This window comes from Auxenochlorella protothecoides, assembly GCF_000733215.1.
Source record: "Auxenochlorella protothecoides strain 0710 unplaced genomic scaffold scaffold53, whole genome shotgun sequence".
NCBI classification, from domain to species: Eukaryota; Viridiplantae; Chlorophyta; class Trebouxiophyceae; order Chlorellales; family Chlorellaceae; genus Auxenochlorella; species Auxenochlorella protothecoides.
Genome location: NW_011934321.1, coordinates 429,674 through 451,892, shown reverse-complemented (window position 1 = coordinate 451,892; position 22,219 = coordinate 429,674). Strand labels below are relative to the sequence as shown.

Below are 22,219 nucleotides of genomic sequence, written 5' to 3'. Positions count from 1 at the left end.
CTGTCGAAGTCAGCTCGAACGCCGTGCCCGCGGGGGTGGGGCCACCTCAGTGGATGGGGATGCGCTCCGTGATCTCCTTGCTCAGCGCCTCGGCCAGGGCCACGGCGGCGCGCGGCGTGTCTGCCTCCACCTGCAGCTCCACCAGCCAGGTGGGCATGCCGTCAGCCACGCACACCACCTTTGACCCCGGCGCGACGCAGGGCTTGGCCAGCAGGACGCCCTTGCGCTCGGCAAACTCGCGCAGGAAGCCGAGGTCGCCCAGCACGCCGGTCTTGGGTGCGTTCACCAGGTACTCGCCGAGGCAGCGCAGGGGGCGCGACGCGACGTTGGGGCGGGAGGGGATGCCCGCGGCAGCCAGCAGCGCCTCCTCCACCAGGTCCACGCCCCAGACCAGGAGGTTGGTGTTGCGCACCAGGCCCCCGCCCATGCGGCAGTTGACCTCGATCAGGCGCGCGCCGCGGGAGGTGTACTTGCACTCCACGTGGAACACGCCCGCGCTGAAGCCCAGCGCCTGCACGCTCTTCACGCTGAGCTCCAGCAGCTCGCGCTGCTGCGCGCTGGGCAGGATGGATGGCGAGTTGGCCCCCGTCTCGTTGAAGTACGGCTCCAGCGTGGGCCAGTTGTCGGTGACCGCGCCGTACACGGCCTGCCCCTCGCTCATCACCACGTCCACGTCCACCTCGGGGCCGTCCATGTACTCCTCCATCATCAGCGTGGTCTGGATCCAGCCCCCCGCGTTCCCGCCTTCCTCCTCGCCGTCGCCCTCCAGCAGCGCGCCGTCCACGACGCGCGCGCTGGACATCTGGCGGCACACCTCCGCGTGCTTGGCGCGCAGGCCTGCCAGGTCGTCCACGCGCACAACGCCGATGGAGGCGGCGCCGAAGATGGGCTTGATGACTGCAGGGAAGCCCACGTGCTCGGCGGCCTGCGAGGGAGTGAGGGGCAGGGAATGTTGTGGGATGGCTGAGGGTCTGCAGGGCTTCAGAGAGGGCATGGTGTGGCGGCTTCCATTTGGGGAGGAAGTGAGAAGTCCAAGGGAGGCACAGGGTCAGGCTCCCATGGCAGCAGAACATGGGGCCAGATCCGACCGAGGCAGCAGCCACCCAGTGACATCCCGCCCACTGCCCATCATTGAGCGATCGCCCTCCCCCCCCCCCCCCCCCCTCCTACCCACCTTCTCAATGTCCTCGGCCTTCTCGATCAGGATGTTGCGGGGCGTGGGCAGGCCAGCGGCCTCCATGCACTTGCGCGTGGCGAACTTGTCTCGCGCGGCGTCCACCACCTCTGGGCTGGGGCCCTGCAGGCCCAGCTTCTCGGCCAGGCGCGCCACCAGGGGCTGGGCCATTTCGGAGAAGGAAAGCACGCCGTCCAGGTCGCCGCCCACGGCCTACCAAAGATGTGAGAGGGTGTAGTGAGGGTGTGATTTCCGGACTAGCATTGCTGATGGGTGGGTGAGGTTGAGGTAATGGATGAGTGGTGAAATTATGGTGTGTTCCAACCAGTCTCAGAGCTTCCCTCACCCAAAAATTAAACACCCAACAGCCTGTCAGAGCCCTCCCTACCCGCCTCCCTACCCTGTTCCCTTTCGGTGGACCTCCCTTACCTTCTTGGCAGCCAGGATGGCCTCCAGGGCTCGGTCCAGTACCGTGTCTGAGTCAGACATGTCCAGGGGGATGAACCTCTCGATCACGCCCTCCTCCTCCATGGTCTACGGTGGGGCGTGGAGGGAAGGCACGGAGTCAGCAGGACTCCACCACTTTAACTATGGGCATGCCAACACTCTTCATCTGATATGGAGAGCTAGGCCCCATGCAATGTCCTCTTCAGGCCCCCACCAGGCAACTGCAGATCAAGACATCAGCAGACGAGCCTACCTTGGCCCAGGAGTCTGGCCCGTCGACCACCAGGCTGCGCACGCCCAGCTCCTTGGCACGCTCGAAGATGAAGCGTTTGCCTGGGAGGGCAGGGGGAATAGGGGGGGAGTGTCATGCCTGAATGAGTACCGGAGAGCTTCCCTGACACTCCTCAGAGACTGGTGTGAATGGCACGCCCTGCCAGCAGCCAGCATGTTTCGCAGTTGGGGCCTTGGGATAAGCATGCAAGCGGCACCAGTACACGACATAAAACCTCTGCCTGGGCTCCCCGCACTGGCGTGAAAAACAAGCTTGCAGCAGTCCATTCCCAATTCCTTGATACTCCTGCACCCTGTCCCGCACCAGTGTATCCGGCGGTAATGAAGACGATGACGGAGCCACGCAGGACGCTGCGGCGCAGGGCCACCCCCGCGGCGGAGCGCTTGAAGACCTGGCCCTTGGGCAGGGAGTTGAGGAGGTTGAGGGAGGGGGACAGCGGGGTGCTTGCTGCCACGGCCTCCTTCTCCGTCCTGGTCAGGCCCTTGGGCAGGCTGCCGATGACGTCCTGGGTCAGAAAATTAGACTTCACGCTGTTCTTGCTCTGCGGCGTGAAGAAGGGAGGGGCTGACGAGGGTGAATGGAGGTGGCTGGGACCACCTTGCGCGCCACAGGGACGGCACCCCCCACCCCGCCACGCTGCACCGAGGACAGTGGGACCCACCAGCGAAGACGGCACTGCTTCCGTCCCGGAGCGCCGACCGTAGGGACTGAGGGTGTACTCGACCTACACATGGGTATTTGGGGGGATTGTGATTGGGAACGGTGTGTCGGCGACCAGGCCGGGGCCCCTCCCGACGGCCAGGGTTAGCTCCCGAGGGCTCACCTGGTCCGCCCCGACATGCGTTGGGGCGCTGCTCGGGATCCTGGCAGCGTTGATGGCCATCGACTCCATCTCACTGGTCACAGTATCCACATCCAGGCAAGGGAACGCCTCGCTGTCGGCAGCGACCTTGGGCTTGAACGTCTGCGCCACTCCCGTGAGGGCAGACGTCAGGGCACTGCGGATGCCCGACATTATTGATATCCCCGCACTCTGACTACGAGGGCGCCGAACAATGTTATAGAGATAATTGTGTCAAACGATTTTGGGGTCTAGTGGGGAAGACACAAAGGGCTCTCAATACATGCACGGAACGGGAGCGGCGCGGACCCGCGGCCGGATCAAGGGTGATCTGGGACCGTGCCAGTGCAGCTCATATGCGTCGACAACATGTCCCGACGCAGTTCCGACATTTTAATATTCATTACTTGTCAAAATTCATTCCTGACCTTTCCGCTTTAAAGAGTTGGGGTTCGAATATGTGGCAGCCGACCTTACAGAAATTGTGAATTTTGGGGTCCTATTCTTGCACCCGAATTCTGTATCGGATAAGAGAGTATCTTCAACGTTGGGAAATGTTATGCGCAGAAGGCCCACAAATATTCATCCAGGCGACACTCTACCTGAAAGCAAGCCTGGGGTTGTCACTGAGGGTGGCAATTCACTACTTCACCGTGCAAAGCCTGAGAATTGTGGTTTAACACAAGCACACTCTGGGTTGGGTCATAATGAAGTTAGCCAGACGATTGCCAAGCGCAGTCACGAGTCACGCAGAGGAGCAGGAAAAGAGGGAAACGAGGGGCGGATACCCTTGTGAGCTCATTCTGTGTGAGGAGGGATTGAGACGGATAGAAGGGTCAGAAGCCGGGGATGCGCTAGCGCTGTAAATGTACATATTCTTACGCCCCAGCCACTCATTGAGTCGATGCCCTAGACTATCGGCATGGTGGTGAGTAGATAGTACCTCAGCTTGAGGGCCCGCTCATTGACATGTGCAGGTTCAAGCCCTGTGGTGAAAGCCCTGCAACCCTGGACGGCATTCCATCGACGATGGAGAATGCCATGCGGGTTCCGATGTTACTGGTCAGAAGGCCCGGGTTGCCAGCGTCGGCTGGCAACGACTCACAGGCACAGTTTGGCCCGCCGTATCTCATCCACCACCAACTCCGCGACGCTGTGCGCTGCCATCTCGTCGGCAGGCTCCCCTGGAGACCAGCGAGGATCATAAAATAGGGTGAGTCACAGGGGCCATCCCTTGGATGTCCGGCATGTATAGTGCCATTCTGCACACTCAGTATTGCACATGGCCAGACCCATGCCTCCAGCACCCCCCCACCTGTCAACAGCTTGGACCAGATTTCAAACTCCTCGTCCTTGTGGTGCAGGATGACCTCAAAGGAGCCCGGTCTGTGATCCTGAGAAAGGCCGAGTTGCTGAGTGTGTCGCAGTGGTTGCAGGCCACATTCATCATCTGCAGTACATGTTCTGAGGGACAGCAGCCATGCAGGGGAACCACTCATGCACCCCCTGCATACCTCAGTGTCCGCAAATACTGGGAGCTTGGGGAAGGCTGCGCGCACAACCTTCTTCAGGATGTCGAATCGAGGTTGGTAGTCACATAGGACGCTGCAGGGAGGGCGGGAATGTTGTTGTGATTCTTGCTTGGTTGAAAGGGCCCCGATTGCAGAATGTATAGCATACTGATCAAGTTGAGATGGTGCCCTGCAAGCCGCGCCCGGCACCCACCAGTACTCTACAGCGAGGTGGGTCCCCGCAGGAGCATCGGTGCTGAGCTTCCGGCACAAGGGGCCCTGCCCCCGACGCAGGAGTGTGAAGGCAGACCTCCACGCCATTGCGGCTTCGAGATGCAGTACATGATCTAGCTTAGAGACATTGCAAGACGAGCGATGCAGTGGTTTCTTGTGCGTATACTGATGCAGATCGCGGATCCGGAATCAATCAGCGAGCCGCGCCCTTGCCATGCTGGGCACGACGAGGATCTGAGTGTGACACACGGGGCGCTCCCAGATGCTTTTATCACCAGAGCATACCTTCTTACGTATCATCAAGACATCATGCATGCTGAGCAGGTCGAGAGGGCAGTACTTTATTACGGGACCCTGGCAACGCTCCAAGATGGAGCACGCAGTGTCCCGACCGCCCCGTGTCTGCCTGCCGCTCAGGACAGCCCCAGCACGCGCCCAGTGGCCGTGTCCAGGTCGATCTCAAAGAAGGCGGGGCGGGTGGGCAGGCCCGGCATCATCATCATGTCCCCGCAGACCGGGACGATGAAGCCGGCGCCCGCGCTGGCCCTCACCTCCCGCACCCGCAGGTCAAATCCGGTAGGTGCCCCCTTGGCGGCAGGGTCGTTGCTGGAAAGGGGGCAAAGGGCCGGATGGGAAGGGAGAATTGTGCACGGCGGCTCCTATCCAGACTTGATCCCAGCTGCATCCGGGCTGGCAGCACGGGCCTCCGGCCTGTCATTGCACAAGCCTCCATGCGCCAGCGCACATCTGCTGTATGCCCTCCTTTCCGCCCCCCCTTTTCGTCCTTTCTCGGCCCCACCTGAAGGAGTACTGCGTCTTGGCCATGCAGACGGGCAGGTTGCCGAATCCTTGCTCGGTGAAGCGAGCGATGGAGGCCAGCGCCTCTGGCGTGAAGCTGACCGACGCCGCGCCATAGGTCTTCACCGCAATGGTACGGATTTTCTCCTGCGCAGGGGGGGGCACGGGAATGGGCGGGATCACTCGTCCGTGAGCAGGCACACACGCGTCTTCACTGGAGAGCGTCAATGAAGTCGCACGCCACTTGTCCTGCTCGCGAGCCCTGCCTATGCAGCAGGCCGCAGAACTCACTGCCCTTGAGATGCATGTCGCCACACTCTTGAAAAAGTCCCCCCCGTCCACCCCACCCAAGCACACCCTCCCCACCTCGATGGGCATCTCTGGTGGGTAGAGGAACCTGAACTCCGGCCGCGGCGCGGCGCAGGCCTCCACCACGGCCTGGGCGAGGTCCACCGCGCCCTCCCCTCCCAGCGCGTGGTGGCGGCAGACCACCGCCGCACGCGCGCCGGCGGCCAGCGCCTCCTCCCGCACCGCCTCCAGCTCGGCGTCGGTGTCGGTGGCAAACCGGTTTATGGCCACCAGCACGGGCAGGCCGTAGGCGGCGGCATTGGCCACGTGGCGCGCCAGGTTGGCGCACCCCGCGCGCGTCAGCGCCACGTCCTCGCTGGTGTAGGCGGGGGCCAGCGGGCGGCCGGCGGTGACCGCGGGGCCGCCGCCGTGCATCTTCAGCGCGCGCACCGTGGCGACCAGGACCACGGCGGAGGGGGTGAGCCCGCTGGCGCGGCACTTGATGTTCATGAACTTCTCCAGCCCGATGTCGGCGCCGAACCCGGCCTTTTGATGGGGGGAGAGGGGAGGGTTATGGAGAGAGGTGTGGGTGGAGGAGTGGGTGGACCCGAGAAATGGATTGGTGGCGGATTGGGGTCGGGGGTTGTCCGCAGCGGTGAGGTGGGGGGGACTCCAACAAGGAGGTACTACAGGCTGGGGGAAGCAGCGCCTGCGGGGGCCCAGCCCCTGAAAGGGTTTGGGCTGCTTCACGCCCCGCTCACAGTGCAAACCTGCAGCTTCTGGCGCTGCACCCGGGGCTCAAACTCCCTTCCCCCTCCTCTTAAACACCCCACCATGCCAACCCTTACCTCCGTGACGACGTACCCCTCCGGCCCCACCAGCTTCAGTGCCAGCCGGTCGGCGATCACCGAGCTGTTGCCGTGCGCAATGTTGGCAAAGGGCCCCGCATGCACCAGGACGGGGGTCGCCTCCAGGGTCTGAGAAGGGGCGGGTGGTGTTGGGACGGGCTTTGCAAGGGGCGGGGTTGGGTGGAAGGTGCCACGCCTCGTCGTGGCCCGCCCCCCCCCAGAGGCTCGCCGGGGTCCAGAGGGTGACCGGCACACAAAGACACGCTGTCCATAGGATCGACAGGCAGGACAGTCGAGCCTCGCCCGACAAGTTGCGCAATGGACTCCTCCAGCGAGCAGTCCGGTGTGCGGCCCCGCCCTTCTTTCCACCCCTCACCCTCCTGATAAAAACAGAGGAATCTCGCCTGCATCAGGGTGGGCAGGATGGCGTCCTTGAGGAGCACGGCCAGAGCGCCGCTCACGCCCAGGTCGTCCGCCGTCAGGGGCTCGCCTGGCGGAGAATGGGGCGAGGTGTTTGGAGGCAGGTGAGGGTGCGAGAATGCCTAGAGGGTCAGCAAACAAATGGAAGCCGGTCTGGGGCCGTCAGCAGTCGCCTCCGCCCGTTGTTGGAGAACCAAGTCCCAGGGCCACCGCCCATGCTTCATGGGCTCAAACATGCCTGCTCAGAGAGGCGACCGAAACCCCTCTGGCCCAAGGCATCCCCACTCCCCACAAGGCTGTCGCATCCTGCACCCATCCTCTGCTTCCCCCTCACGAGTTTCCCTTCCCAGCCGCCGCCGGCGCAGACAGTAAGCCACCCACCCCCCTCCCCCCCCCTTCCCCCCTCACCGGCCTTGCTGGAGGCAAACACCATGGCCCCCAGCCTCTCCCTGAAGTCCGGCAGGGACCCCGCCAGGGCCAGCACCGCCATGATCTCCGAGGCCACGGCGATGTCAAAGCCGGACTCGCGCTCGTGCCCAGCCTCCTTGGGCCCCCGGCCCAGGGTCACGCCACGCAGGAAGCGGTCGTTGGTGTCCAGCACGCGGCGCCAGGTGATGGTGGCGGGGTCGATGTCCAGGCGCGCGAAGCGGCGCCGATCCTCCTCGGACAACGCGTCGGGGTCGGCCGCGCCCTCCAGCCCCAGCTTGGCCAGGCGGCGGCGCATGATGGGCGCGAAGCGGCGCGCACCGTCGCGGCCGGCGGGGCATAGCCGGCCGAACAGCGCGGCGTCAGACTGCGTGGCCTCGTGGAAGGCGCGGGCCTCGATGGCCGCTGCCATCAGGTTGGTCGCGGCGGTGATGGCGTGGATGTCCCCGGTCAGGTGCAGGTTGAACTCCTGTGTGTGTGTGTGCATGCAGGGGGGTGGGGGGAGTGGGGGGGGGGGGAGCGGGAGGAAGGGGCGGAGGTAAGGTAATGGTGGGGCCTTTGAGAGAGGTCCGCCATGGGCCTGAGGTTTTCAGTGAGGGCCTGAGGCGCACGACGCGAGCCGGAAACTCCCTGCCATGCCAGGCGGCTCTCCTAGGTCAGAGCCCCAGCGTACATGGAGGCCTGCGCGGCAGCCCCCAGGTGGAAAGGAGGGCTCGGAACCCCTCCCGCCGGCCTTATCCACCCCCTCCCCCCCTTCAACCCCACATGCCTCCATGGGGATGATCTGGGAGTAGCCGCCCCCCGCCGCGCCCCCCTTGATGCCAAAGGTCGGGCCCTGGCTCGGCTGCCGCACGCAGGTGACGGCGCGCTTTCCTAGATATGCGCCCAGCGCCTGGCACAGGCCCACGGTGGTTGTGGACTTGCCCTCCCCCAAGGGGGTTGGGGTGATCCCCGCCACGATGACTGCAGGGGAGTGGGGTGTTTGTGTGTGCATGGGTGGGAGTGACGAGGTGCCACCGGTCGGCAGTGGAGGCCGTGTGTGACGCTCGGCGGCTGGACCAACCCGCAGTGGCCTTCGCACCCCTGGCACCGCTCGGGACAATAGTAGCCTCACATCTGAAAGCAGCCTGCACTGTGGAGGGGGTTGCCAAGGCCCAGAGCTCGGGCCCAGCCCCCCATGCCAGCACTCTACCTCCAAAGCCTCCTCACCATAGTTGCCATTGGGGGTGTCACGGTGCTTCTCCAGCACCTCGAGCTTGACCTGATCACACGTGTGCGAGGGCAGTGTGGCAGGGTGCGTGAGCGTTGGGCGGCAAGGCAGTTTGATTCTCAGATCCCATCCAGCAGATGAGCCACCATCAAGCCAGCCACAGGAGGGCCACATGGGTACCTTGGCCTTGGTGGGGCCGTAGGTGATGAAGTCGTCGTCATCCAGGCCCAGCGACTGTGCAATCTCCGTGATTGGCAGGGGATCCAGGGACTGTGCGATGTCAATGTCGCTGGGGACCGGGTCCCGGACACTGAGCCGCTTGGCCATCCCCCACCTGAGCAGGAGCCTCGTGGCCCTAATGGCAGTGAACGTTGATCTATTGGCACCTAACACCCTGAACAATCATCCGCGCATCGAGGACGATGGATTTGCGGGGTTAGTCCCGCTGATCTGGTGCCGGGCACCTTTGTGATTTCGCTGGATTCGTCATCACTGTCGGAACCCCCCTCTCGTTCCCCCCTTCCCCGACCACCTCGCTCTCTCGATGTATGCTGCCCCTGTTACAACTCGAGCCATCAAGAAGGGCGTTTTATCTCGCCAAGGCTCGCATGGACGGGGGTTGAAGGGTCAGCAAAGGGATGCTGCGCTGATCTAAGTGATGACTAAGTTGCGGTGGGCCTGCCTGCGCCGGCCGTAGCTCAGAGGTCCACCTCCAGCGCGGAGGCGCCCCAAGTGTTTCCCCCCGCGTCCACTGCCTCCACCTCGCCGTCGTCGTCCGCGAGCCGCTGGTACTCTTGCCGCGCAAACCGGTCCCACTCCGTGACCCCAATCTCCTCCCGTTCCTTGAGTAGGAGGGGTTGGGGAAGGGTGCAGGCGATAAGGATAAAGCACACAGGCACCCATTCAGGACAGGGTGGAGCACGGCAGCCAGGCAGCGCCGCAGGCGGGATCGGAGCTGACCGGCAGGATGCATCCCTGGGGTGTCAGCAGCCGGGCTTGACATAGCTACCACCCAGACTACCACGTTTGCAACAGACCGAGCGTGGCCCTCACCCACCACCCCGCCCCCAGTCCCACACCTGCCGCGCAGAGAATGGATCCCGGGTCTCGAATTGCACGAACTTGTTCAGGTTGAAGAGCACGTTGAACAGGGTTCCTGCCATGGCCCGATTCCGTTTCAGGTCTCCCAGCGTGTAGTACGTCGAGTTCTGGAGGGAAAGGAAGGGGTTGGAGGATTGGGACGTGGGACGGGTCGGGTTTTGCAAGTTGGGATTTGGAAGGGCCGTGCGGCGCGCAGGTGGCAAATCGGCCCACCAAGTTGCACTCGCAGCCAGGGATGCTCTGCCCAGCCCCGCATCTCCCAGCACTCGCAGCCGCCGCCCCGCCCTCCCACCTCTGGGTTGAGCATGTCGTGCAGCTGACCCATGACGTCAAAGTAGGAGACCGACTCCTGGCTCAGGCACTCCATGCGGTGCAGCTGCTCCTCGTAAAAGTACTGCGTTGATCGAGACATGTGCGGGGGATGGCGGACAGGAGGAACACACGATAGGTTGAAGCCCAGTCTCGGTAGTGCTGTGAGGTTTGCAGGAGGCCGCGGCAGCAACCGCGCTGCTGAAGAGCAACGTGCGTGCCGATGCTTCGTAACCTCCCGACACTCCCTCTGCATGTGCTCTCCAGACACGACCACGCCTCCCCCCCCCCCGCGCCCGCCTCCCCCATCTCACCCCAAGTCCCACTCACATACAACTCGCTGCTGTGCAGGTGCTCATCGCCGTCCAGGTCGCAGCAGCGGAACCAATACTCCAAGCTGGTGTCCGTGGTCTTGTCCTCCTCTGTGGACGTGGTGTGATGCAGGTGGATGAGGGAATGACTACGCAGTACCATGGCTGAACATGGGAGGCCACGTGCACCAAGGTACCACTGGTGTACCTGTTTGACCATACATCCCGCCCTGGATTCACACCCTGGATTGCCAGAGGCTCTCCCCTGCCCCAGCCACCCCCTGATTCCCTCCAGTCGCCCCGTGTCATGGATCCTCGCCCCCCCCCCAATCCACCCTGCTCTACCCCCATCCCTGGCTGCTCACCAGACAGGATGAACCAGATGAAGTCTTCGTACCCCATCTGAGCTGGGTTCCCCGTGGAGAAGGGCCGCGCGGCCTGGCTGAAGATGCGCTCCGTTATCCGGAAGGTCAGCGCGTGGTTGCCGTAGCGCAGGAGGTCGTCGCGCGAGAGCAGGAAGTCGTGGTCCGTGTCCAGGTCCCAGAACTTGCAGTAGATGACGTAGAAGTGCTCGTAGGAGAAGTACCGCGCGACGCGGTTGATGTCGTCCTGCGCGTCCACCTCGCCCAGCGCGGCCAGCAGGTCGCCGCGGCGCAGCTCGCGCTGACTCAGCACCCCTGTTCCCGAGCGATTGAGCGAGTAGAAGATGCGGTGGATCACCGTCTCCGCGTACCTGACGAGGGGATGCGGGAGAAGAGGGGGGGGTCAGAGGTGGGGCTCAGGGGCAGGTCCTTGGGAAGAGCCAAGAACAGGGCAGGCCTGAGGAGGAGGGCTTTCATGCCCCGAAACCCACGAGGGGCAGATGAACCCATGCTGAAGCAACAGGGCACAGGGCAGGTCCGCGGAGGTGGTGCGTCCAGGCGGAGGCTCGGACCACAGACTCCACCTCGCCCTCTCCCTGGGCACCAGCGCAGGCAGAGCACCAGCACAGGCGGGGAAATTCTGACTGCTGCCGCCCGCCACATCCACCCCGACCAAGCCACTCACCAAGCATGCATGCAGGCCCCCCCCAAAAAAAAAATAAAACACCCACCCACCTTTCTTGGAACTCCGGGGACTCTGCCAGGAACTCCAGGCCCGGATGACTGATCAGGATGCCGGCCAGCACAGGCTTGAGGTCGGCGGGGGTCACGCCTGCCGACCCTGGTGCACGCAGGATCTCCATGGCCCTGCCCGGGCCATCCAGGCCCCAGAAGCCGGCGCGGTCCAGCCAGGCACGCAGGGCAGCGCGGGACACCAGGCCCTCTTCCCCCGGCGCCATCTTGTAGAAGAGGGGGTAGGCCAGGGGGGTGGGCAGGCCGAACACCTGCTTCAGCAGCGCCTTCAGGTTGTCAAGGGACAGGCCCTGCGGGTACACCGCGAAGAAGGCGTCCACCTTGTCCGCACTGGCCTTGTGCGCCGCGCCGGGGCCCGTCCCGGGGAAGTAGAACTGGGGGATGAAGATGGGGGGGGTTCCCTGCGCGCGTGGGTTGGGGGTGGAGGTGGGGTTCAACATTGACATGGGGAAACGACGCGGCTGCCAGGCCTGGCCAGGTGCTGGCATCGGCCCTGAGCGATGCCGGCCCAGCCCGCCTCAGTAAGATCCCTGACCCTCTCACCAGCTTGGCGGAGTTGTGGGCGATGGGGGAGAGTGAGAAGGGGGAGGAGGGGCCGCTCGATTTCCTCGGTGACAGCGGGGGCTGTAGCAGTTTGGAGAGGGAGGGAGTGTTAAGACAGCTGATGCATGCTCGGGACGTAGCGTGACGGCAGTGATCCTCCAGGAGCCACGCCCCAATATGGGACGGCATCAGAGGGTTGCCCGCCGGCGCGACACTGCCTCAGCTTCCAAGGAGCATAATCACACCACAGGGCATGGCCCACGCACAGTGGACGAGGAGAAGGCATGACTGGTGTGCGGGCTTGAGACCTTGCTGGGTGAGGCGGTGGGCACGGGCTTGCCGGCCTTCACGTCCTCGAGTAATTGGAGGACCTATGGGCGGAGGAACGGGCATTAATCATATGAAAATTGCAGGGCCATGCCGAGGAGGGACCGCCGAGGCCGGGATGCGAGGGTTGGAGCATCCCGTAGTTTGAGCACCGTGCCCGACACTCCGACACCTCACCAGGTGCTGGGAGGAGGACAGGGAGAACCACTGCACGAATAAACTATCAAGCTTTAGTTTGCTGCAGGAGAAAGACTGCATCCCCCTGCCGCCCAGGCTGGGGCTCAGATCAAGCATCTGAGGGCTGCTCATAACCCCAGGCCGGTGAAGTGCGGCAGTTCAGGGGGGGGGACGACTCGATCCGGGCGCCATGACCATGTGGTGCGCGGAGGTGACTGCCTCGTGCAGAGATGCAGGGCGTCAGGTCCGTGCATGGCCGGGGTGGAGTCCCACAGATGTTGTCAAGGTGATGGTCCTGAACTGGGTACCGTGACACCGTACCCCCTGCCCACGTGGATCGCTCTCACACAACTCTCTGCGGAACACTCGTCCTCGTCCTCATCAGGCAGACCCCGACGTCGCAACCTGGGTTCGCAGGCCAATGCCTTGCACGACGGCCTTCCATGTGACTACCTGATCCGACCTTGCATAGCCCGTCCCAGACTGGCTGTAGTCTCCCCAGGGACCTGCGGTCTCAGCCCGGGGTCCTCGCTCTTCAATCTGGGGCTGCGATCCATGGAGAGGGTGGGTAAAATCCGCACAATTATGGCATTGTATGATTGATGGGACCGGTTCTGGATTCGAACGACTGTCTCTGGCGTCGATTCAGCAGTCAAGCCGGGGCGTGATGCCGGGCTTTGCCGGGAAGAGATCCCGCCGAGCTCGTCCCTCGGCGCCACGGGTCCATTACCATCGCAGCCATTCCATGCCATGTCGGCTGCAATACATCTGCAGGGCCCCCATGCTCACCCACCATCGCTTCCCCCCGCTCCTGTCCAGTACCACCAAGTCGGCAAGATCGGCGAGGGCACCTATGGCGTCGTTTTCCGAGCTCACGATCGCGTGACCAACCGCCTGCTTGCACTGAAGCAAATCAGGCGAGGCGAAGGGGCCGAGTTGCTGCGCCACCGGTGGGTCGTACGGGTTCCCGCCCTCCCCGACTCGTCCCGTCCCCTAACCTGCAGGCTGGAGGCAGAGGAGGAGGGGGTGCCCTCCACCGCCATTCGGGAAATCTCGCTCCTGAAGGAGCTGCAGCATGAGAACATTGTGAGGTATGGCCATCTGCTCGTGACACCCTGGGCCTGGGATTGGGCTGGGGGTGCTGGCCATGCCATACCCTCGCTGCGATTGCGCACCCGCCGAGCTGTGGCGGTGCCTGCCTCGGACTGGCCCTCGGCCCCCCAGCTGCCCGCAAACCGCAACCCCAACCCTTCCATGCACAGCCTCTATGACGTCGTGCATGAGGATCGCAAGCTGTACCTCGTATTTGAGTTCCTGGACGTGGACCTGAAGAAGAGCATGGACAGCAACCCGGCCGCCTTCAAGGACCCTGCGCTCGTCAAGGTGCGTTTTGGGAGGCTGGTTGGCGCAGTTGCCAGGCCTGACTGTCCCGTGACCATACCTGCGGAATCCGCAAAGGAGTGTGGCATGCTGCTGCACCGCGACCGGCAGCTGCTGTGTGTTGTGATGGGCCTGGAGCCTGAGCTGACACTGGGCTCCAGCCGGAAGGCTCGAGACCTGGTTGCACCCCAAACCTACCGCATCCAGTGACAGGCGCCCTCCTTCCCCGACGACTCCACGCTCACAGAACTATGTGTATCAGATGCTCCAGGGCATCGCCTTTTGTCATGTTCACCGTATACTGCACCGGGACCTGAAGCCACAGGCAAGGGGTCTTGCGTAGGGTTTGGTGTGGGGGCGTGGCATTGGAGCCCCCACGGCTGCTCCTCATGTGGTACAGGATTCCCCCAGAAGCAACCACACAATCACCCGGCCCCGCAGAATCTTCTGATTGAGGAGAAGACAAATACCCTGAAACTGGCTGATTTTGGGCTGGCGCGGGCTTTTGGGATCCCCGTCAGAGCCTATACCCACGAGGTCAGAGGGAGGGAGGGTGAGGCGGGGTTGCAAGCCCTCATGGGCTTAGCCACTGTTCGATTGGGCAATCTGGGTCAGGAGGTCGACGCATCGCTGGCGACTTGCGCACCCGCTGCTGTTCTCCTCCGTATGAGCCCTCCCCACACCTCAGCACCCCTCCACCCTCATTTTGGCGTGCCAGGTGATTACACTGTGGTACCGCGCCCCTGAGATCCTCCTCGGATCCAAGCACTATGCTACGCCCGTGGACCTCTGGTCCATCGGCTGCATCTTCGCGGAGATGGCCCTCCAGAAACCCCTCTTCCCAGGCGACTCGGTGAGCTCACGTTGGTGTTGTGGGGAAAAGGGGGGTGATGGGAGGCGCTCCCTTGTCACCAGGATGCTCGGATTGGATTTTCGTGCGGGCACTTGCCTCTGATACATCCCCCACAATTTACTGGGTCATACCTGGACTGTGAGGGCCCTGCAAGCACCCTTGGCCTCAGAGTCCATGCCCACCAGCGCCAAGCCTCACAGACTCGCCCTCGACCGTCGCCTCCCCGCAGGAGATTGACGAGCTGCTGAAGATCTTCCAGCTGCTGGGGACGCCCGACGAGACGGTGTGGCCCGGCGTCAGCCAGCTCCCCGACTACAAGTCGATCTTTCCCCAGTGGCGGCCAAAGCCGCTCGCGCCCCTCATCCCTGGCCTTTGCCCCGCGGGCATCGACTTGCTCAGCCGGCTGCTGGAGTATGACCCCAACCGCCGCATCACGGCGCGCGCCGCGCTGGACCACGTCTACTTTGACGACCTGCGAGCGGCGCGAGGCAGGCCCGCGTGACGGGTCCCGGCGTTTCCCATTTTCTGTGTAGAATCACCCTTCTCTTGCTTGCTGGTTCCTGGCACCGTCACCGCCCGTTAAACCGAACTTGTCGCGGCCTGGAACGGGGGTGTTGCCCCTGCAAAGCATCGAATAGAAGCTGCTGCCAACCAACGGATTTTCAAATCGCGATTTGAATCGCGCGCGCCGTGCCTGACGGGCCTGCCAGATGCATCGGACATTCGGCATGATCGAACCGAAGATCAGCCCTATTATTTTTGGGTTACTTGCAATACACAGACTCAATCTGCGATACAATGTCAGACATGACAGTCTATGAGCGCGAGCGTCAGGCCCGCATTGCGGCCAACCAGGCCAGGCTCAAGGTGGGATTGGCACCGGGTTCGGCACGCTGAAGAGGGAGACCGTCAGTTTCACGATGAAACAAGTTTCATAAGAGGGTTCTATATGCCTGGATCTGCGGGTCGCGGTGTACCCCACTGTGCTCATCTGTCACGCCAGGGTTGCCATTGGTTAGGCCATGGTCCCTCAGCAGCCCACGATCCCACGGCAGCCTGCACCCCGCCCGGTTGGCCTGACGCCCCGTGTGCTGTTCATTCCCTCGCAGGAGCTTGGGGTCGTGGAAGCCTGCAACAGGCTTGCTCCACGTGTGCCTCAGCCTCAGCAGTGCCAGGCCCCCCAACGGAAACGCCGCGACGACGCTCCCCAGGTCAGCCGAGGACGTGGGGGGTTTGCGCGGGCACTAGCAACCATGCATCTCTTATGCTTGAGAGAGCAAGCGCAGCGACCCCCGACTACGTGGCGATGCTGGCTGAAGCATGGGCCTGCTGTGTGTGGACTGGCTGTCGACGCCTGCCAGGTCCCAACAGGTCCTCTCCAAGCTCCGCCCCCCCCCCTCCTCCCATCGCCCCAGGAGGAGCGCAGCGTGCGCAGGTCCGGCCGAGTGGCAGGCACGCCTGCCGAGTTTTACGACGAGGACAACCTGTACCGCAGCCTCGGCATCGACCGCCTGGACGCCTTCTCCCGGCGCGGCACGCGCTGCACGGCCCCGGACCCTGAGCGGCTGGCCGCCCTGCGCGCTGGGCGTGGCGGGGCCGTGGGTGGGGCTCCCGACCACCCGGCCGACGGCGCCCGGCCCGCCGCGCCCCGCGTGGACTCGGGGCGGGGCGTGCGCGTGCAGGGTGGGCGTGTGTATGACAGCCGGTACGGCGTCACCTGCCACTGGTGCCGCCAGAAGACGCTGGAGGAACACGTGCAGTGCACGGCGCCGGGGTGCGGGGGGGGGCGCCGCCTCCCCGTGTCCTTCTGGTGTGTGCCGTGGTGTGGGTGGGGGGCTGTCACTCCTGGCTTTGGGAGGGGGCACGGAGACGGGCGTGGACCGCTGGCCGTGCGAGGGAATCAGGGCATGCCTGCGCAGGGCAGTCTGGCGGCCAGGCACTCCCAGGCCCTGTCCCTGGCAGGATCCCGCTGTGGATGTGAGGGGGCACTTCCCTGGTGGAGTCGGGGTCTCCACTCCCCACGCTCGCACCATCATTCACCCACGCTCACACTCGCACACGCCAAGTGAACCCGCCTCCTCGCCCTCCCTCAGCACAATGTGCCTGCTGAACCGGCACGGGGAGAGCATGGCCCAGGCCCTGGCCTCCGAGGCCTGGGTCTGCCCGCCCTGCCGCGGCGGCTGCGGCCCCGGCTGCGCCGCGTGCTGCAACTGCGGCCCGTGCCGGCGAGCGGCCGGCCTGGCGCCCACCCACCAGCTGGTCGGCGCGGCGCGGGCGGCCGGCTTCGGCGACGTGCACGACTACCTCGTCCACCGCGCCACGGGGGAGACTGCCCAGGCCATCGCCGCGCGGAAGCGGGCCCACGCCTGGGGGGCCTGGCTGGCGGCGCCCCATGCACCGGCGGCGGAGCGGGACTCGGAGGCCGCAGACGGTGGCGAGGCTGCCACCTGCGACGCCCCCGTGGCTCTGGAGGACGGCTCGCTGGAGCCGGTGTGCACGCCGCCGGAGCAGGAGGCCGCGCCGCCAGCCATGCGCCGGCCGAAGGGCGGCAGTGGCAAGCTCACCTCACTCTTCGTTGCCACCAAGGTGGGATGGCGGGGGGTCTTGTGCACTTGTTCCGAAGCAGAATGCCACGCTCATGCCTGATCTGGACCCCAACATCTCCCCATCCTCACAGGGTGCCCTAGAGCAACTCCCAGCGATGGGAAAGGAGGGCCCGGCCCTGTCGAGGAAGGAGAGAATGCTGCAGCGCATGGGTCTGTCTCGAGCTTGATGAAGTGCTGAGACCCGGAGGAGACCCTTGCTACACCACCCCAGCCCTGGCCAGCCACCAGGATACGTACCCAGACCATGCAACCAAGCCGACCACCCACACACTACGATCATTGCTGATGACGCTTTCCCTGTCAGTCCTTACCCATCTACTTCCAAAACTTGCACAAGGATCTTTTCCAGGTTGACCCTGACCCACCCACCGACTTTGCAACTTGTCACAAGATTGCTTCATACAGGATCGACACAGCAGGACGACAAGATACAAGTCGGGTTCACATACCTCCCGGCCGTGACCAGATCTGCCCTGGCAGCCTGCCTCTCTGTCCGTGCACAACACCTCGATTCCCACCCTTGACCCTCGGACCCGCCACGCTCTCCCAAGAGCACTGGCTTGTTTACAGGGTGTTGCGTGCGGGTGCGCGCCCGCCATGGCAGACGCGCATCGAAAGCGATCATCGTCTCAAGTACTGCGACTCCGTTTCTTCAGGGTCCCCTCCCAGCTGGCCGGGAGGCGCTGGCGCCGCTCAGGACAGCTGCCCGTACCACAGCCCCGTGATCTTGACCTCCTTGGGCACCTTGGCCCCGAGATCCGTGTCGGAGGGCTGGATGGACTCAAAGATGCCCGCCACCTCCCCTGTCCCGGCGTCCACCTTGGCGATGGAGAAGATGGCCTCCCCCTTCAGAGCCTTGGTGGACTTGTTGTTCTCCTTCTCCAACTCCTCGGAATCGCCGGCGGCGGGCAGGGCCACGGCGTTGTCGTAGCCGGTGGAGGCGCCGCGACCCTTGGGGTCCAGGAAGGAGGACCCACGGTAGGAGGGCACGGTGAACTCGCCCTTGAAGCCGTCGGCAGTCCCCTGGGTGGTGGGAGTGGGTGTGTGGGAGGGGACCCAATGTGAGGCTTGAACACAAGGGTGTTGTGCAGGGAGACCTGTGAGGCAACGGCTCCCTCTGCAGCGAGTGTATATACTCTCAATAGCAGTTCCTAATGTCTGCACCCCCAAATCAAGATTAAGCAGCAGGTGGTTCAACATACTTGCCTGGCAGTCACACAGGACCCCTTGCCCTCCATTCCCCAGTCCCCATACCTTGGCGTCAAGCTCCTTGATGGTGAAGAGGAAGGGCACGCGCTCCCCGCCCGGAAGCTGCACGGTGACTGCAGCGTAGTCGATGCCATCCTCCTCCTTGAACTCCACGCCGCCGCTGCCGTCGATCTTCATCTGGCCAGAGATCTGCAGAGGTAGATCGTAAATCAGAGGTCGGACATGGGAAGTGAAACCCCAACCGGCTGCACCACATCCATCCACCAATGTCTTGACAGCCCTCACCCCGCCCCAAAGGGGTCAACACACCTCGTCCAGGGTGTAGGTCAGACGCGTGACGAGCTTGGTGGGCACAAAGTCGGCCTCGCCGTTCTTGAACTGCACACCAGAGGGTGTGCATTGGGAAAGTGAGCGTGGAACAGCAGGCGCCTGAAGCTCCTTCACTCATCATCACTTGCGACTACATCGAACCGGAGAGCCCCAGCCGCGCCCTGCCGTCCCTGACCGCATTCGCCCTCTCGTCCCGCACCTGTGCCTCCTCCTTGACCTTGAAGGACGTGGGCTCCAGGCACATCTTGTTGACGGAGTAGGTCCCGCTCTTCAGGTCCTTGATGTTGGAGGAGCCGCCAGACAGGGTGGGGCAGGTGTTGGCGATGCCAGAGCCCTTCACCTGCAGGTAGGTCAGGCCCTGCAGCTCATCAAAGGTCAGTGCGCCCGCACCCTACGATGGAGGAGGGGGAGCAAGGGTGTGGGTGAATGGGAGTGGTGCATGCAGGGCCTCTGCGAGCTGCCAAGCGTGTCTTCCTTCTGATGCACCGGAGTGGGTGCAGGAATCATATCCTGAGGGATTGCAGGAACCCCAGCGATCCCACCCCCAGAAACGTTCATCAAAAGAGGAGCCGACCAGGATGCGTGCACAGCTTTCCCTCGAACAAATCAGGAGCAAACTCCTGCTCACCCCAGACAGGAGGAGGGAGGCAGCCAGAGCGGCAGCACCGCTCTTTACGGTCTTGATGAAGGCTCCGGCCTTGCCATCAGCCCGGCAGACGAGCTGGCTCCTGCTGCATCTGCACTCCAGGAGCGAGGATGGAGATTAAGCCACTGGAAATCGAGTGTCATGAGATCCTGCTCGAGCAGACTTCCCGGCGCCATGACTCACCGGGGGGTCCGCAGGGACTGGGTGAAGGCCCCCTTGCATGAAACCGACTGCGCGCACACGCTCTGCATGGCGACAAGGCAGCAAGCTACTATTCTCAACGGCGATTCAAGCCTCTGATTCTGGTTGCAAGGGGCGAGTGTCGCGTGTTGATCGATTTTCACCTGGAGGCTCGGCAACACCCCATCGCTATCTTCAGGATACGGACATACCGATTGACTCCTCCTTTCCAGCAGTCACTTCACGGAGTTCCCACGCCGATTTCCTACACACCGGCTTTCCAAGTATCTGTGCACATCTATTCTGGGCAAAACATGTCTAATGGTCTCGTATAGTTGTCAATCGTCTGATAGCCGCTGCGCGAGGATATAAGTACCCATGAGATGGGCGTGTGACCCGGCCACCCTAATTCCTTGCGAATCATGAATATGGGCATGTATGACGACCGTATTTCGATTTGAGTTCCTTTGAAGGCATCAGGGACGTGAGATAGAGTCGCATGAAATATTTGATACGAGGATTTGACTGTGCTATAGTGCAGGGGTAAGTTCTCCTCCCCTCGCTGAACTCGTCAACGGTGCCTTTGCGACAACCAAAGGGTGATGAGTCTGGCAAGCAGGTCTCATGAACAAATATAAGGCAGCCAAGCGCGTCATGGGGCGGCTCCATCCTTTTGATGCGGTTCTTGGGCGTTGACGACCAAGCAATTTGGCGCAGCATCCAGCGCCCCATGCAATCACACTTTTGGCTGCCCCGAGTTTTTTTGGAGCTACGACACAAGTGCCAATAAACAGTGCAGTTTCCCGGCCATCTCTGACATGTGCATATCATGGCAGGGTGACCACCCATCTTCGGGGGAAACGACGGGGTATAATGTGCTGTTGTGGGCCTTTCATAATCTACCAAGTTGTAAGGTTGAAAATCTCGTGCTGGTCCTGGGGCACTGAAACATCCAGACTGCTGCATGTATGCTGGACACTCTTTTGCTGAAATTTCATGGATGAAGACCAGAGCTTTTCCAGTGCTTCTGGAGCAAGGGCTTTGGTAAGAGGGGCCTGAGCACCCTACCACCATCTCCGCAAGGTGTTTGGGTTACACCCTCGGATGGTCAGATCAAACCTGCGAGCATGCCCTGAACTGGAGCAGGAGTGCGCGAAGGGTTGCGCTGGAGAACGTGCAATCGCAATACTTGTCCTCAGTCATCCCCACCCTCTGATGGTCCAGAATCTGCCAGATTTCCCAGTCATGTCGCAGTCAGCCCTCCGCTTGCCCTCATTGTCACAAGTCAATGCATTTAATACCCAAACTAGCAGTATGTAGAGTTCGATCACAAAGTTTAATAGAATGGGTCTCCTGAGCATCATCAGGAAAGTCAAACGGCAGGAGCGGGAGATGCGCCTCCTCGTCGTGTAAGCCTCATTCCGAGAGAAGGAGGCCGATGATCGCATGCAAATTCCATCGAGCACCCCAATCGCAATATGAGCACCATCCACACATGCGCGCAGGGGGCTGGACAATGCTGGCAAGACCACGGTTCTGAAGCAGTTGACGGGTGGCGACGTCAAGAGCGTGAGCCCCACTTTAGGTTTCAACATCGAGACATTACAGCTCAAAGGGTGAGCATGGAGATGAATCCAGTCTCAAGAGGAATGGTTACATAGTGCATGGCAGTTGTCCTCAGTAAGAGTACGCATGGCTCAGGCAGCACACGTCATTTTGCCACAGACACCTTCAGCGGGCATGGATATCTATTGCGCTGCGAATCCCTCATCCTTCCCACCCCTACCATCTCATCCCTGCACAGCTTCCGCCTCAATATCTGGGATGTGGGTGGCCAGAAGTCGCTGCGCAGCTACTGGCGCAACTACTTTGAGCAGACCGATGGCCTGGTTTGGGTGGTGGACTCCGCAGACCGACGGCGCCTTGAGGACACCGGCGCCGAGCTGGCACGGCTCCTGCTAGAGGAGCGGCTGGCGGGCGCCAGCCTCCTGGTCCTGGCAAACAAGCAGGACATCGCAGGTGCCCTGGCGCCCTCGGAAATTGAGCAGGTGGCCTGGTTGATGGTGGCCATGTTGTGAAAGAGGATCCTCGGCGGGCCGGTGCAAAGCTGTGATGGCAAGCTCAAGGAGCGTTATAGCATGCCAATGACAGACCCCCTTTGTTCAGGCCATGGCTGGGTTCGTAAAGTTGACTGCGTGGAAGGGGGCCATGCCTGAAATGTATCGAAGCCGCTGCATGGCTGCTCAGCAAGCTACCCAACCCGCTCCCTCCCCAACCCACTCTCTCACCAACCCGCTCCCTCCCCAACCCGCTCCCTCTCCACCCCACTCAGGTGCTGCAGCTGCAGGGACTGGGACGGCGGCACTGGCACCTGGCGGGGTGCAGCGCCGTGACCGGCAGCGGGGTCCTCCCCGCCTTTGACTGGGTCGTGGAGGACATTTCCAAACGCATCTACATGCTGGACTGAGCTCCGCTCGGTGATCGGCGTTTCGTACGTAACTCCCGCATGTTATGCCACACATGCTTTTCGCCTTCACTGCTCCCCCGTGACTCTGGGACCTTGGGGCACACGTCCAATTGGAAACTTCTCTGAGTCCCTAAAGGCAAAGCCACTTTCCTCCTCTCCATCCGCCTGAACAGTCA

At 62.8% G+C, this 22,219-nt stretch overlaps 9 protein-coding genes across 9 annotated transcripts; 3 read left to right on the top strand and 6 right to left on the bottom strand.

Annotated features, from left to right (window-relative positions):
* Window positions 1-46: 46 nt before the first annotated feature.
* Window positions 47-2,928, bottom strand: F751_4577 (Carnosine synthase 1; the record flags this gene model as incomplete). The annotated part of the gene is made up of 7 exons (XM_011401972.1): window positions 47-925; window positions 1,175-1,387; window positions 1,604-1,708; window positions 1,875-1,954; window positions 2,217-2,454; window positions 2,575-2,637; window positions 2,737-2,928. 7 exons carry the CDS (start codon window positions 2,926-2,928, stop codon window positions 47-49), a joined length of 1,770 nt encoding a protein of 589 aa, XP_011400274.1.
* Window positions 2,929-3,855: 927 nt separating this feature from the next.
* F751_4576 (hypothetical protein) lies at window positions 3,856-4,586 on the bottom strand (the record flags this gene model as incomplete). Its single annotated transcript, XM_011401971.1, has 4 exons — window positions 3,856-3,938; window positions 4,070-4,148; window positions 4,269-4,359; window positions 4,576-4,586. The coding sequence occupies 4 exons, from the start codon at window positions 4,584-4,586 to the stop codon at window positions 3,856-3,858; spliced, it is 264 nt and encodes an 87-aa protein (XP_011400273.1).
* Window positions 4,587-4,912: 326 nt separating this feature from the next.
* F751_4575 (Formate-tetrahydrofolate ligase) lies at window positions 4,913-8,816 on the bottom strand (the record flags this gene model as incomplete). The annotated part of the gene is made up of 10 exons (XM_011401970.1): window positions 4,913-5,105; window positions 5,299-5,444; window positions 5,664-5,957; window positions 6,036-6,131; window positions 6,434-6,562; window positions 6,724-6,923; window positions 7,262-7,748; window positions 8,133-8,242; window positions 8,489-8,540; window positions 8,670-8,816. 10 exons carry the CDS (start codon window positions 8,814-8,816, stop codon window positions 4,913-4,915), a joined length of 1,854 nt encoding a protein of 617 aa, XP_011400272.1.
* Window positions 8,817-9,187: 371 nt separating this feature from the next.
* On the bottom strand, window positions 9,188-12,489 carry F751_4574 (Serine/threonine-protein phosphatase 2A regulatory subunit B'' subunit alpha; the record flags this gene model as incomplete). Its single annotated transcript, XM_011401969.1, has 8 exons — window positions 9,188-9,331; window positions 9,569-9,697; window positions 9,883-9,984; window positions 10,230-10,321; window positions 10,576-10,943; window positions 11,308-11,726; window positions 11,869-11,949; window positions 12,373-12,489. The coding sequence occupies 8 exons, from the start codon at window positions 12,487-12,489 to the stop codon at window positions 9,188-9,190; spliced, it is 1,452 nt and encodes a 483-aa protein (XP_011400271.1).
* A 633-nt stretch (window positions 12,490-13,122) lies between these two features.
* F751_4573 (Cyclin-dependent kinase A-1) lies at window positions 13,123-15,107 on the top strand (the record flags this gene model as incomplete). Its single annotated transcript, XM_011401968.1, has 6 exons — window positions 13,123-13,322; window positions 13,377-13,463; window positions 13,635-13,755; window positions 14,194-14,289; window positions 14,471-14,605; window positions 14,835-15,107. 6 exons carry the CDS (start codon window positions 13,123-13,125, stop codon window positions 15,105-15,107), a joined length of 912 nt encoding a protein of 303 aa, XP_011400270.1.
* Window positions 15,108-15,403: 296 nt separating this feature from the next.
* F751_4572 (hypothetical protein) lies at window positions 15,404-17,378 on the top strand (the record flags this gene model as incomplete). The annotated part of the gene is made up of 4 exons (XM_011401967.1): window positions 15,404-15,472; window positions 16,021-16,203; window positions 16,943-17,191; window positions 17,283-17,378. 4 exons carry the CDS (start codon window positions 15,404-15,406, stop codon window positions 17,376-17,378), a joined length of 597 nt encoding a protein of 198 aa, XP_011400269.1.
* Window positions 17,379-17,904: 526 nt separating this feature from the next.
* Window positions 17,905-19,647, bottom strand: F751_4571 (Oxygen-evolving enhancer protein 1, chloroplastic; the record flags this gene model as incomplete). Its single annotated transcript, XM_011401966.1, has 6 exons — window positions 17,905-18,234; window positions 18,466-18,609; window positions 18,730-18,798; window positions 18,950-19,141; window positions 19,379-19,487; window positions 19,580-19,647. The coding sequence occupies 6 exons, from the start codon at window positions 19,645-19,647 to the stop codon at window positions 17,905-17,907; spliced, it is 912 nt and encodes a 303-aa protein (XP_011400268.1).
* A 1,128-nt stretch (window positions 19,648-20,775) lies between these two features.
* F751_4570 (hypothetical protein) lies at window positions 20,776-21,171 on the bottom strand (the record flags this gene model as incomplete). The annotated part of the gene is made up of 1 exon (XM_011401965.1): window positions 20,776-21,171. One exon carries the CDS (start codon window positions 21,169-21,171, stop codon window positions 20,776-20,778), a length of 396 nt encoding a protein of 131 aa, XP_011400267.1.
* On the top strand, window positions 20,921-22,043 carry F751_4569 (ADP-ribosylation factor-like protein 2; the record flags this gene model as incomplete). The annotated part of the gene is made up of 4 exons (XM_011401964.1): window positions 20,921-20,985; window positions 21,082-21,192; window positions 21,381-21,624; window positions 21,918-22,043. 4 exons carry the CDS (start codon window positions 20,921-20,923, stop codon window positions 22,041-22,043), a joined length of 546 nt encoding a protein of 181 aa, XP_011400266.1.
* Window positions 22,044-22,219: the final 176 nt, after the last annotated feature.